Source organism: Vigna angularis, chromosome 7 (assembly GCF_016808095.1).
Source record: "Vigna angularis cultivar LongXiaoDou No.4 chromosome 7, ASM1680809v1, whole genome shotgun sequence".
Classification (NCBI taxonomy): domain Eukaryota; kingdom Viridiplantae; phylum Streptophyta; class Magnoliopsida; order Fabales; family Fabaceae; genus Vigna; species Vigna angularis.
Genome location: NC_068976.1, coordinates 14727063 through 14741555, shown reverse-complemented (window position 1 = coordinate 14741555; position 14493 = coordinate 14727063). Strand labels below are relative to the sequence as shown.

Genomic DNA, 14493 nt, shown 5'->3' with positions numbered 1-14493 from the left:
ACATTCTCATTCAACTACCAAATATTATGTAAAATAAATTTATTAAATTTTATAATAATTATTTTAGAACCATACTAACCATATTTTTTGTTAGTTGATATAAAAGCTTTTACAATGGAGTCTATAGTCATTAAGCTCTTTATTATATTTATGCGCCTGATTTTATAATTTTTTGATTTTTTAAATGAATTAAAATCAAAAGAATATATATTCGATATACTCTCTCATTTTGTGTACCAACCAAACATTTTTTTTATGTCCAATATAATTTTTTTATCGCAATTCTATGTTAGATGGATATTGGTAATATTATACTAAATCTTCAAAGTAATCAATGCAAAACTACCCTGACCGTAATATTCTCTAAAATGGCCGATCAAGAAAATTATATATCAATTTAATGTTAAAATTATTTCATTGTTATTTTATATAATTTTAAAAAAATTATTTTAGACATTATTATAAACTTTGACATATTAATTATTTCAAAATTCATTACTTATTTGTCACCACTTAAAAATTTATTAAAAAATAAAATAAAAGAATACATGAAAAATCACACTATATCAATATACAAATTACACTTTAGGAAAAATAACTAAACTATATTTATTATGAAAAAATCTAAATAAATATATGGAAGTAAAATATTAAACTATTTATATTGTTATGTAATTAACTAACCTATTAACATAATGATTTCTTTGATGAAAAACCTTCATACAAAAATTAACATTATATATATAATTTATCATGCATTACATAATATGAATTTACAATTTTTTGAAACAATGTGAAACGAACACTTACAAGCAAAAATTGTATATAACCAAGTTTTTTTTATTGAAAGTTTCACATAAATTAAAGATAAAACTAATTTAAATTATATAAATAAGTATAAAATTTGGCTTATAATAATTTTATAAGGTTGAGTTTAATTCAAAATTAATTTCTTATAAAAATTATGTTTGATTTATTTATTTATCCATACAAAGTTTTAAAAGCTTAGTTTAACACAAACGAAGAAACAAAAATAAATTCATAGTTGTGGTCTTGTCTTTTTTCAAAGAAGAAAAACTCATATCCTTGAATGACATGAAGGTTTTTGCACGAATGTAGGCAAAAATGACCAATTAATTACTGAAGTAGGCAAAAATTGACCAAAAGTTAAGTCGTGGGGGGTAAAACCGACTTCAAAAGAAGAAGTCGTGGCCCCCCAGCACGACTTCACACTGTTCATACCAACAGTGTTGAAGTCGTGCACCCCAAAAACGACTTCTGGGTCATGTAATCGATTACAATGAACCTAGTAATCGATTACAGAGTGTTGAAATGGAGAGGCTGAAGGTTTTGAAATTTGTAGACAGAAAACGTACTGGTAATCGATTACGGCATGTGAGTAATCGATTACCAGGTTGGTTGTGAAGCAAGAAGCAATCGGGTAATCGATTACAGATTTTGTGTAATCGATTACCAGTGTGTATTTGTTTCGTTTCTGAAAATGATTTTGTATTTGACATACGTTATGTATTGGTTATGTTATAGGAAAAGAGAAAATAAATATATGTAGGAAATATTGATAGTAATATATCAGTAATGGATTTGATTACAATTTGGTAAGATTAAGAAATAACTATTGGCGAAAAGGACAATTTCCCCTATGATGACCTTCGTTGCGGCAGTAAGAGCATTTTTTTGGCTTATCTGGATTGGATTGATCCATTTCATTATGAAGCCTATTTGTAGATGGTCTTCTGGATGCTTTGCGTCGCATTTTAGGATCTGGTTTGAAGTTTGGACCTGTATACAGAGACCAATAGTCTTCATTTTGGATTGGGTGAAATTGTACTTCGTATGCCTTGAAAATGTTGTTAAGACTGTATACTGGATCGATTACTTGGGTTAGTGGGATATGCGAAAATGCACAAACAGCAATGACATGATGACATGGGAGACGAGTAGCCTGGAAGTGTCCACAATCACACCACCATTCATTTAGGTTGACCTTGTAGGAAAGTGGAACAGGGCGGTAGTGGTGAGGTGTTGAAATTTCTTGAACATCAAATTCAGAATTTTCACGATTGTAGCGATGAACATGACAATATGCAGATTGTTGTTGATTTTTCCTAATGATGTCGGCGATTTGTTCAGGATATTGGTGTCTTGCTTGTAGCATAGAGTTCGCCTTTAATCCGCGTTCAACAAACCATGATTGTGTCCTCTCAAATGTTGTTCTGATGAGAGCACATATTGGCAATGAACGTGCTCCCTTTAAAATGGAGTTGGTGCACTCAGCAAGATTAGTCGTCATATGTCCATATCTTCTCCCTCCATCAAAAGCCTGAGACCATTTTTGTAATGGAATTTTATCTATCCATTGAACTTGTTGTGGGTATTGGTTTCTCAATGCAGCAAGTTTTGTCGTAACAGTTGGTTGCTTGACCTCGTAAGCTGTAATAAGGTAATAAAAAAATAAATTAAAGAATAATAATGTTAAAAAAATTATAAAAGTATAAGTGTCAGAAGAATTTTTGTATCAGTACCTAAATTGATGAATTGTTTTTTTAGGTCGTGATTTTTGAATTTGCTGTTGAAGTTGGATGCTAGATGACGTATGCAATAAACAGAGTTCAAACCATCTTGTTCCCAACCAACTTCATCTGATCTTAAGGCGGATAATATACCCTTTCCTCTGTCAGTGATGATGCAAATATTTTGTTGATGACAAAGATGTTCTCGAAGTAGTTGAAAAAACCATATCAAGGCCTCCTTTGTCTCACCTTCTACAATGGCAAAGGCGAGCGGGAAAATATTTCTATTGCCATCTTGACCAATGGCGGTTAGCAAAGTTCCATGATATTTACCCGTGAGAAATGTGCCATCAACTTGGATAATGGGTTTACAGTATTTGAATCCTTCTATGCAAGAGTTGAAAATGTGGAGCACGACATCCAGTATCTGCGTCGTCATTTTGGTCCACACGGTGGATCATCTTCCTAGATGCCTTTCAATTTGTACTGTCATTTTCTTTTCATTTTAGGTTGTTCTTCCTTATGTAATGCACTTTTCATTCAATAAAATACTAATTTACGTTTCTATTTTCATATTATGATATTCTCTTATTTCTATTACATCAAATCACATACTCTTCCTATACAAAAGAATACATCACAATGTAATCAACAACAATGCGTGCTTACACAACTTCATATCAACACACTTAATAAACTTCAAAATATCCACTAGAATTACAATTCAAAATTTCATAAACCAACCAAAAACACACTGGTAATCGATTACCACAACCCTGTAATCGCTTACCAATGTGAATCTTCCACCAAAAACAACCTGGTAATCGATTACTCAACTGTGGTAATCGATTACCAGTGCGTATTTCCCATATTATTTGAAGTCGTGCTGGGTGGCCACGATTTCAAAAAGGTGTAATCGATTACCATAACATTGTAATCGATTACAGTCTTCTGAAGTCGTTTTTGGGGTGCACGACTTCAGTACTGTACAAATGTACAGTATGAAGTCGTGCAGGGGGCACGACTTCTTCATTTGAAGTCGTTTGGGCCCCCCACGACTTCCCCATTTACGTAAATTGGTTGAATTTGTCCATTTTGGTAATATTATAGGCAAATTTGCCCATTCTCGTGCAAAAGCCGTTTTTTTTAGATAATGAGAATGAATAAGAACAAGGTTTTACGAAAGGAAGTGTTGGGATAGTTATAAAGAGAAGCAATAGAAGAAGAAAGAAGAAGAATAGAAGATAGATAAATGATGGAGGAGAAAGTGTTTCTATTGTATTATTATTAGGGACGTGAATAATGTTGGAAGGGGTTTTAGACATAATGATTAAGATGCACTAAAAAACCACAATGTTTGATTCATCCTACAGAGGCAGGTATCTAGTCTTGTTCCTTTTTTCATAGATTTGGAAGGATAAAGAGAAATGTGTAATAATTTTCCTTTTTTTTCGCACGCGTATAGCCACCAACTTTCCACGAACAAACTCTCTATACGTTAAGAATAGGGTTTCGATGTGACTTTCTTTTGACTTTTCATTGTGCATGATTTGTACTTCTTTCTATTTCTTTTCTATGCCTTCAATCAAATTATCTCACTAACCTAAATTTGCTGCCTCCCCATACCCAATCAAACCTCCATTCACCTACAACTCCTCATCCAAATCAACATTCTACACCTTTTCTAAATACCTACATCTATCACTAACTTAAGTGGACAAAATAATTGCACTTCTTTTCGTTTATAATTTATTTATACCCTTTATGTATTGGAAAACTCTCATCTCTATAGTTCCACCAATTTCTTTTCTCTTGTAAATATATATTCTTGGAAAATATATTTCTGAACTTTTTGGTTAAATATTTTTTTTTGTTTTTAAACTATTTTTAAAAATTATGTTTTGTGTAAACTAACTAACTAACTAACTATATATATATATATATATATATATATATATATATATATATATATATATATATATATATATATATATATATATATATTGTTTGTTTGTAAAAGTCATGTAAAACATTATTTCTAACAAACAGTACTTCTTCAATGTTGTATTATAGTTCACCGTGAAATTTTGTTTGTCATATGATAAACACTTAATATATCAATTTTTAAGAAAAATATTTTACATGTCTCTCGTAAAATACAAGAACAAAATAAATATATATTTAGTTTATAGAAAAAAAACATTTAATTCTTAATTTTTTTATAATTAATTTTTGTTAGGAACTCGACTTCTCATGTTTCAATTCTAAAAGAATGAACCTTCTTACATTGATTATTTTTTATGACATTCTATATTGTTTATCAACCTCCCTAGTTTAGTACGTGAGAATTTTAACAAAAAAAAATCAATTCTAATTTTGATTAAAAAAACCTCCAATTTTTTAAATTAAATATGGAAATGAAATAAGTATATCCATATTTATTCTATTTTTATCTTTACGCATATTCGTCTGTTTTTAAATTGTTAAATACTTTTAAATAAATAATTTTTTAAATTGAGTATGAAAACGAGATAAACATATACATATTTATCTCATTTTTATCTTCATAACTGTCTCAATACTTATATCTCGAACTTGTTTTCATGTTCATCTCATTTTTTTATATTTAGTTTCCTAACTTATTTCTAAGAGACATATTTGATGACTTTTATTATTTTTATTATTGGTTGACATTTCTTCAATAATTGTTATTTAATATTTATATAATTTTATTTTTTATATTTAACATTAGGGATAAAAAGTATGTATTATTTTAATATTGAAAGATTAATAAATTTATATTTTTTCTGTAGTGATTTTTATTTTGACAAAAAAAATGTTTAATTAATATTTAGAATCTTCAATTAATATTTGCATAAAACATATAACATGGATTATAATTAAATTAACCAATGTTATAAATAACTTCCACATTACAAAAAGCGTCACCGCAATAATTCTGACATAATTTTTCAACAACCAACATTATAGGCGCGGCTGCAAAATCACGATTTTGCTTAGAAGTTTTTTCATTTCAGCCACACTTTTTCTATTAAAGTTGAATTCTAGAGATCGTTTAGGAAAACTGAATTGAATAATACTTCAAGGAACAACTTTCTGCTCATGATTTTCATTTGTGCCAACATATATTTCTTGTAAAATGTTTTTATATCTGAATTTAAATTTGGTCTAATTAATTAATATAAAAAATAACGATTAACTTATTTGTTGACATAGCATGTCAATTTGAACATTTTACATACGCAACCATAACTGAAATTATATTCACAAGAACAACGGTTACTATTGTAGATAAGGAGTATCTAAATCATATGCTCTGACCACTAACGTTGGAAGAAAATTGTAAACAGAAATACATTAATAAATTTACAATTGGAAAGTGGTGATGATGATCAAACCAATGAAATTACGTTTTATTTTGAAGTGTCCGGTGTGGTCTATAAGAAATAATTGCACGCATCTATCGTTAACCTCAAACTCAAATCAACTGTAATTGAACTCTTTCTCTGTTGACACAACTCAAAAGAGAGAAAATAATGGCAAAATATGACAGTAAAAGGTTGAGTAACCAATAGAGTTAGGTATGGGGTAACTTTGTTCACACACATAACAATAAAAGAATATTAACCCTATAAATAGATAGAGTGAGAGATTAGTATTCATGTGGTGAGGGATAGTGTGGAATAATATGTTAAAACTTTGGAGACTTTGATGTGGTGATTTGACGTGGATGATTCCCCAAAATTTGACTTGAGAAAAATGGTGAAACCATAAATGGATGGTACAAATAATGGGATAAGTTAGAAGAGATAAGGAGACAAGGGTAGGGAGGTGGGGACTTGATACAAGTCACACCAACCAAATGAAGCATTTGAGCAGTGTGATTAGATATGGAGTGCACGCGTGCGTAAACCTCAAATACAATCACACACTTTCCCTATCATTGCTGTTTTTCCTTTGCTTTTATTCCCTCTTTCTCCATTCCACACATTCTTAGCTACTTTATAACCCTTTTTTCTTCGTCTCTATGATCAAATTTTGTTCTCGTGTTAGAGGGTGTTGGAAGGATTAACACATAAATCTCCAACTAGTAAGATATTGGAAGAATTAACACACATAAATCTCCAACTGGTAAAATATTAGTCAAGTCTTCACGAATTTTTTTTGGTATCATTTTAAAAGACCTCTTATCAATGGAGATATTTTATATGTATATGTTGGATAAAAGCGGATAGAAACACGAACAAAATTTCTTGAGGCGTATAGATTCACTATCCTTAAAGGACTTATTCACGTATATTGCACAAGTTCCCCCATGATACAATAGGAACTTTCCAGAATATATCCGATGATCTCAAAACTAGCAATAATCTCTAAAAAGATATAAAATAAATCCGAAATAATTTTAGAAGAGGAAAAGAAGAGAGAAGAATGAGAAAAGACTGATTTGGAATGTGTTTTAGAATGAAGAAAAAACTCTCTATTTATGAAGCTAAAGAAGAATAAATTCAATAAAAGATAATAAAAACAATAAATAATTTGACCGTTACAACACTTAAAATTTTAACTGTTGTTAATTAATAAAAATATTAACGTTGCCAATTAATAAAAAAATATTAACATAGTAAAACGTTCCAACACCAACATTTAACTTTTGCAATATTATAAAAGTATATAAACTTATGTTCTTATCTTATTATATGCTATGTAAGACTTTGTTTCGTATGAAGGTGAATTAAGTCAAGATCGAATTCTGATGTTTGAAGTGTTATATTATTTTAGTATATTAGTATGTATGGATGAGAGTCTATAGGTATATATGATTCATTATGTATTTTAAGGCTTCCAATCTTGCTCCAGACAGCAAAGTTTTTTAGTACAAAAACAGAAAAAGAAACCATAATATTAAAGTTGAAAGCCCAGAGCATATTTTTGAGTGACGCCAATTGTCGTGAAGGAAGAGATTTCAGTCACTGTTGGTTAATGCCAACAAGATAAAGCCAAAAAAGAAACACCTGAAACTTCTGTTACTAATTGTAAAACTAAAGAAGCATGCTACTCGTTATGAAAGAACATATGCAGGGGACTTTAAGAACACACCTCTATCCGTGACATCATCTGTTGAGTAACTTTCCCCATCTTCATCATCAACATCTGCCGCTTCATCAAGTTCAATATCATCATCATCATGAATCTGTAGATCATCTACATAAGCACCATTATCATTTTTAGAATCTGCCTCGTCATCTTCAATTGGAATAAACAAGCACAAGTCATCTAACTCTGGCTCTTCATTGTTAGATACGCTTTCATTACTCTCTGTAATCCATTCATCATCAGAAGAAAGATCGTCTATGCTATATTCAATGGATTTTTCAGCTTGGTGCCTTTTGGTTAACTTTGAATTAGTCATCACTAGCAGTACATCTTTCAGTATCTGTTGCCTCAAACGATTTCTTCTCTTCATGTGTACCTAAACAAATTAAAACCAAATGAATAAAATGGCTACATAGATATGTTTACAAGTGGAGCTAACAAATTTTACCGTATCAAAGGCATTCCGGTTATCCACACAGCCAAAAGAATTGGTTGTCAAACTCAGTATTCGTTTAGCAAAATGTTGGAGCTCGGGAAGTTCAGAACCATATGAATCCCACCAATCAGCAGGATTCTTGGTTTTAATTGCAATCTTGGTTATTTCATTACCAAGAGAGTTTCTTGCATGCTTGAAATCTTCAAGCATATGATCAACCTTAGACCAGTCTTGCTTTGCTATCATCTTGCTTAAAGACCCGTACAAACCAAGTTTAACATCAAAATCTTCTTCGAAACTAGGATCATAGTGGAACCGAGGGTTAAGATAATAAACTGTGGCATGCAAAGGCCTAAGAGTTTCTTCGTCCCATCTTTCATCTATGATATCCCATAAAGGCATATAACTAAAAAGAGAAAAAACACTTTCATCAGAAGTAGTTCACAGAGAAAGAATATACACAAAGTAACAAATCAAATTCATACTAACAGTGAATTAGAGAAACACTAAAAAAGCTTACCGTTTCTTGACAAATTTAAAGGCATGCTGTATCTTCTCTTTTACTCTCTTCATTTCATCATAAATGAAACCTATGACTGGTTTCTGGTCCAAACTCACCAAATGAAGCACCTTGATCAGAGGACTAGCGCCAAGCAAGCAAACCACAACACTTTTCCAAAACTTATCATCCATAACGAGACTTTGAACTAGTTTCCCACCTGTTGTTCTAGAAAAAAAACTGGATTTCCATTGTTTGGATGTAAACATCTTCTCCAATGCCCCTTGTTTTCATGGAGACACTTCAAAGTTAGATAGCATGTGGCAAATTTGGTCACTCCTGGCCTAATCAAATCTTTACCCTTAGTAAAATGATGCAACAAAGAAACCAGACAACTTCTTGAGTATATATAAGATGTAATTCTCCTCCCATTTGCAACTGTGTCTCTATGGATCTGTAACTTTTTCACGAAATCCTCCAGCATCAAATTAATGCTATCAATAACACAAGGCATCCAGAAAAGTCTCCTCCTTTTGCTCACCAACATTTTCCCAGCAGCTCTATAGCTAGATTCATTCCTAGTCACAACTTGAACAACATTTTCTTCACCGACTTCCTCAACAATGCCATCAATCATTGCAAAAATGCCATCAACAGTTTTGCAGTTTTCAGATGCATTAAGAGATTTAAGAAAAACAGTACCTTTCGGGCTGTTAACAAAGAAATTGCAAATAGTGATCCCATAGCTATTAGTCCAATCATCAATCAAGACAGAACATCCTGTGTTCTTCCATTCAGCTTTATGCGCCTCTATTGATTCCTTGATCTCAGCAACTTCTTGCTTCAAATATTTCCCTCTAAGTTCCTCATAAGAGGGTGGCTTGAACCCCGGGCCTGCAATAAGGTTGACCATTTTCTGAAAAGCTTCACCTTTGGCAACCTCCAGGGGAATGGCATTGATGTAGAAAAACCTAGCAATTTGCCTACACGCTTCCTCTCTCAAATCCACGTTGCTACTGGATTCAACGCTCATGGTTCTTCTCTTCTCAATGATTCGAGTGTGGTTCAAGTTCAATTCCTCCCCGTGTCTTTTCGCCATTTTCAGTGGAAGCGAAAAAGTGACAGGATGCGCAGTTTCGCAGGCGGGTCCAAGAAGCTAGGGTTTCTGGGTGGCTCAAATTTAGGTTTAGGTTAAACGGTGGAGGTGTGCGATATGATGTATAGGGGTTTTGGGTTTAGCCTTTAAATTCGGTCGTTCCATTTTCAAATTAAAATTACGATTTGAATGTTTGATGCTGAATCGTAACGATCTTAAATCGTAGAATCGTACGATTCTACGAGTCGAATTGTTGAATCGTGAGATTCTACGATCCGAGATTGCGATTTTGACAACATTGGAAGAGGTTGTTGCAGATGATTTCTGGTGATGGTTGCAAAAATTAGCCTGCATTTCTCTAGAAATTTGAAAACCATCACTTGATTCTTGTTTTAGATATTCCTTGTTCTGTTCAATCCAATTTCTTTGTTTTTCTGCAAAAGCAGTTCATAGACGCATAATTAATCTTTCAGAGTTTAAAGTACATAGCACCTCTCTCTCTTCTGGTATGTATGAATTGGTAGAACATGCTAAGTTTACTTTCAGTGAGCCTCTAAATCCTAATGATGAATTGATGATATGAAAATACTCTGTATTTCAGTGAAGAAAGCCTGATGAGTTATCTAAGGTGAAGAAGAAAGCTTGATGAGTGATACATTATGTTAAACTGCTAAATTAACCATATTTTATTTCATATTCTTTTTTTTTATTTGTTGATCGATATGAGATTAAATTTAAATAATGACTTGATCATAATTTTGAATCAATACTTTATACAAAAGAAAACATCGTCCTAATCAATTGGTATGTAGCTGGAATTGAAGCATATGTTCTTAAGTTTCATGTTCATAAAATAAGAGAGAATAATTAAAGATAAATTTGACCTAACTTATTCCTTGTCCACTGATCTTCTATTTTCTCGAATAATTTTATCGTTTTGATATATATGACATGAATGTTTATGTTATTGTTTTTATTACAACATTATATTTATAATAATAGTGATAATATATATAATGAAGATTTCGTTATACAGTGTATATATTTTATAGACTCAATACATCATTTGGTTCCTATTTTAGGATGTGTTTAAAGTAATTTTATTTTTTTTTCCAACATTTCAGTATTGTCACATATTTTGTAAAAATTGTACAAGTTGGTTCTTCTGGCTTTAACACTAATCGTTGTTAAAAGTGAATGAGTTATGCGTTTATTGATTGCGTGACAAAATGAGGTAAATTGACTTGACAAAATGTTAAAAGTTGAAATTGGATAAAAGAAAAAGGTTAGGTTCGTGCAAAATTATGTTTAAAATCAAAAACTTCAATTGCAATTTCCACCATCAGAAACCCTAATTGCCAATTTACAATTCAAAAAAAATAGAAATCTTAACTCTCTCCCAACATTTCGGCAACCAATCCACAAAAAATCATGTGCAAAATCAGAAACCCTAATTACCAATTTTTAATTAACAAAAAATCAGAAACTTCAACTCTCTTTCAACATTTCGGCAACCAACATTGTCTTCTTCTTCACCTCAAACACCCACAACCAGCAAAAAAAACCATTCAAAGAGAAAGAAGAAGGTTGAACAATAAATAAGAAAAATAGTCGATGGTAACTTTGGTGAAGCTCTTGGCGGGCAGAATTTTTCTAATTTCATATTCAATGAATCACGAACCCAAATTGAAGACTACTTTCACCAGATTCTTGAACCTCAAATCGCGAATGGATTCTAACATCCTGTAACTTCATTTAACTCGCAGTTAAACATTTTCTACGTCATTCAGTTTTATTTTTAAAATTTACACCTCAATTGATTTTAACTTGTCACGTATTGCACAAAATTGTACACCTCATTCACTTTTGGCCACAAAGGTAATTATACTCTTATATTTCTTTTATGTTATAAGCAAAAATGACCAACTTGAATCGTTTTTACAAAACATGAAACAATAATGTATTACAGAAAAAGAGTAGGACTACTTTGAACAAATCACCCCATACTATAGACAGTTAAGCCTATTTTATATTTCTACCTTATTCTTAATTGTATTTTAAAATTAAAAATAGAAGAAAAATATAAATAACTTATTATACACACCCCTAATAATACAACACAGTGTAAATTACTCAAGTTTTTACGAAATTACTCGTATTTTTTTTATATATAACTATTCTTATTGATTTTGTTTTTTTTTTCTTAAAATATATAAAGAAAAGTAAATATCTCTTTTTCACTTGTTACATGCAAAGAAGATATTGGCATCATATGAATTATGAAACATGTCACTGTTCTTGCACAACTGCAGCTAAACTAAAACACTGCTACTATTTTCTGGGGACATTTGTATTATATTATATATTATTGCATTATTCAGTTCTCTTTTTATGAAAGTTACCAAATGATATCACTAATTAAAAGTAATAATTTCATATACTGTTTTAAAAGTAATTTAATTACAGCTTTTTCTTTTATGGAGTATAACAAATTTTATAGTATGGAATTTATTTTATTTTTATTTGAATCCAAACAGAAAACATTTTGATTTTTTTATTAAAACTAAATTTATTGAGAGAATTTAGGTTAAAAGAAATTAACATTCTAACAGAAATATTACATTATATTAACATATTATATTTTTTAAACACGTGTTATTCATAGAATATTATTAAAATTCCGTAATGATGAATACAGTTGATAAAAAAAATTGTCAAATATTAACAATGTTATGTAATAAATTAGACCAATTAACGTCTCGTCTATTTAATGAAATATTGTAACTAATTACCTATAAAATATTGATAAATAATTTTTCAATTAAAAAAATTAAAAATTAATATAATTACTAGTTACTTATCACTATTTGTTGTTTTGGAAAAAATGACCCCTTCTCTCAACAAGAGATTACAGAGACACATACCTAATCACGACCTAACCTTACTTTTAATGTCTCCTTGTGGGTTCCATCTTAGACTAATCTAAAATAAGCACTTAATACAGACAAAAAGTTTGTACTCATCCAACATATTTACATTAATTAATTCAACTCACCCTCTTGTTAATAAACAAACATGTTTAACGTGAAGGTTACCAAAATCAGCACATCTATATTTTCTTTATTGAATTTTATCGTTGTACTTTTATCATCCATTAAATATGCAATAACATGCTAACTTAACAAATAAAACTAAAAACTAAAGAATTCCGTCAATTATCATAACTTTTGTGAGATAGTCTTGACATTTTTTATCTTTTACTTTTTTTTAATAATTATTAAAATATTATTATATACAACGTAAGAAAAGTTGAAGAAGGAGATATGATTTATTGTAAAATATCTTATTTAATATATTTTATTATTTTACTTTAAATCGAGGATGAACGTGAATATTGATTTCATATCTTACAAATTTTACAAATGAATTTTATAAATTGAAAGTTTCAGTAAAGAAAAAATTAGTAAATATTATTATATTATTAATAAAGGGTTAAATATATATATTTTTATCTTTTAATACAGTGAATGTAACATCCCATTTTAATAGTATAAAACTTACATACATGCTACAAGAACAACTAGGTAAAACAAACCTCCTTAAAAGAAGATATCTACTCCTTTAGATTTATCTAGCAACTCATATGCTTCTTCCTCACCTCTTGCTTGAACAACTGAAAAGATGAATCTTAAGCTCACACCATTAGGTGATAATCGCAAAAAAGAAACAACATACAAAGACAGATACAAAAAAGCAAGGGTAAGCTAGATACCAAAGAAATCATATCACAATTATAACGTAACATACATAAATCATTTAAATCACATATATCAACCCAAACATCTTAACATGAAAAGACCTCATCAAGACTCATCCAGATTAGGTATGAATGTCGAACTATTGGTAGTCTATGCACTTGTATGGTACAACTGGTACTTCCAACACCATATAAGGTTAGTCCATATTCAATGCCTAGGGCTAAATTCAAAGCCTATAGACAAGAACCTCCTGCTACTTTCACCACATGCGTCATTCCTTTTTACTTGAGAATGAATGATCGTTAGAGTGTCGGAATAGACTTACCATTTCAAAACTCCATAATTCATACAACAACATCAACATCAACCAAGGCACTACCATGAAATCTCACCTTGAGTCATGGAATTACGTCCAGTAAACATACTTCAAATACATACATAACATCAATAATCAAACATTATGTATTTCAATTCATATTACAATTCAATTCATACTTCACAACAAGTAGTAGAAACCAATCATTCAAACATTCACATACATTGTACACACTTAAAGAAAACATATAAAAACTTAGTTGAAAATCTGATATTTTCACTCAGCGCACCAAGTCTGTTCGCTCAGCTAAAGCCTACTCGCTCAGCGCAATCCACTCGCTATCCAGATAAAATTGATAGTACTCCCAGACCTCAACCATTCGCTGAGCACACCCTCTCGCTGAGCGAAAGTCCTCAGACAGAAAACTCATTTCTACAACCACTCGCTGAGTGAATCCACTCGCTGAGCGAGTCTGCATAGTCTACAACACCAATTATGTATAAGTACGCAACCTATACCAATTTTTACCAATTCTAACAGTTTTTCCCAACTTTTAACTCTCCTAGATTGTTTTATATACTCAATTAAACTTAACTAAGTGTGTCTAAACCCTTCTAACATCAATCTAAACAAGTAGCCTCAAGATTTCACCCAAAAACTTACAAAAACTCAACTTATAGACCCAAATTGAATTATACCCTTTGTGGCACAATTCTAAGTAACTTAGAGACTCTAATAA

At 30.7% G+C, this 14493-nt stretch overlaps 2 protein-coding genes across 2 annotated transcripts; both read right to left on the bottom strand.

Moving 5' to 3' along the window:
- Nucleotides 1-1633: 1633 nt before the first annotated feature.
- Nucleotides 1634-2970, bottom strand: LOC108337016 (uncharacterized). The gene is made up of 2 exons (XM_017573453.1): nt 2637-2970; nt 1634-2451 (listed from the first exon to the last, which is right to left on the bottom strand). Exons 1-2 carry the CDS (start codon nt 2968-2970, stop codon nt 1634-1636), a joined length of 1152 nt encoding a protein of 383 aa, XP_017428942.1.
- A 4491-nt stretch (nt 2971-7461) lies between these two features.
- On the bottom strand, nt 7462-9252 carry LOC108337575 (uncharacterized). Its single transcript, XM_017574131.2, has 3 exons — nt 8606-9252; nt 8098-8491; nt 7462-8025 (listed from the first exon to the last, which is right to left on the bottom strand). Exons 1-3 carry the CDS (start codon nt 8851-8853, stop codon nt 7615-7617), a joined length of 1053 nt encoding a protein of 350 aa, XP_017429620.1. The 5' UTR covers nt 8854-9252; the 3' UTR covers nt 7462-7614.
- Between the last annotated feature and the right edge of the window lie 5241 nt (nt 9253-14493).

Excerpts from the sequence above, each read along its gene's own strand:
- LOC108337016 (XM_017573453.1), bottom strand. The coding sequence starts at position 2,970 with ATGACGACGCAGATACTGGATGTCGTGCTCCACATTTTCAACTCTTGC. Across the intron at positions 2,452-2,636 it reads AGTTGGTTGGGAACAAGATG|CTTACGAGGTCAAGCAACCA; the intron begins GTTTGAACTCTG and ends ACCTTATTACAG.
- LOC108337575 (XM_017574131.2), bottom strand. The coding sequence starts at position 8,853 with ATGTTTACATCCAAACAATGGAAATCCAGTTTTTTTTCTAGAACAACA. Across the intron at positions 8,492-8,605 it reads TTTAAATTTGTCAAGAAACG|TTATATGCCTTTATGGGATA; the intron begins GTAAGCTTTTTT and ends TTCTCTTTTTAG. Across the intron at positions 8,026-8,097 it reads ACCGGAATGCCTTTGATACG|GTACACATGAAGAGAAGAAA; the intron begins GTAAAATTTGTT and ends TAATTTGTTTAG.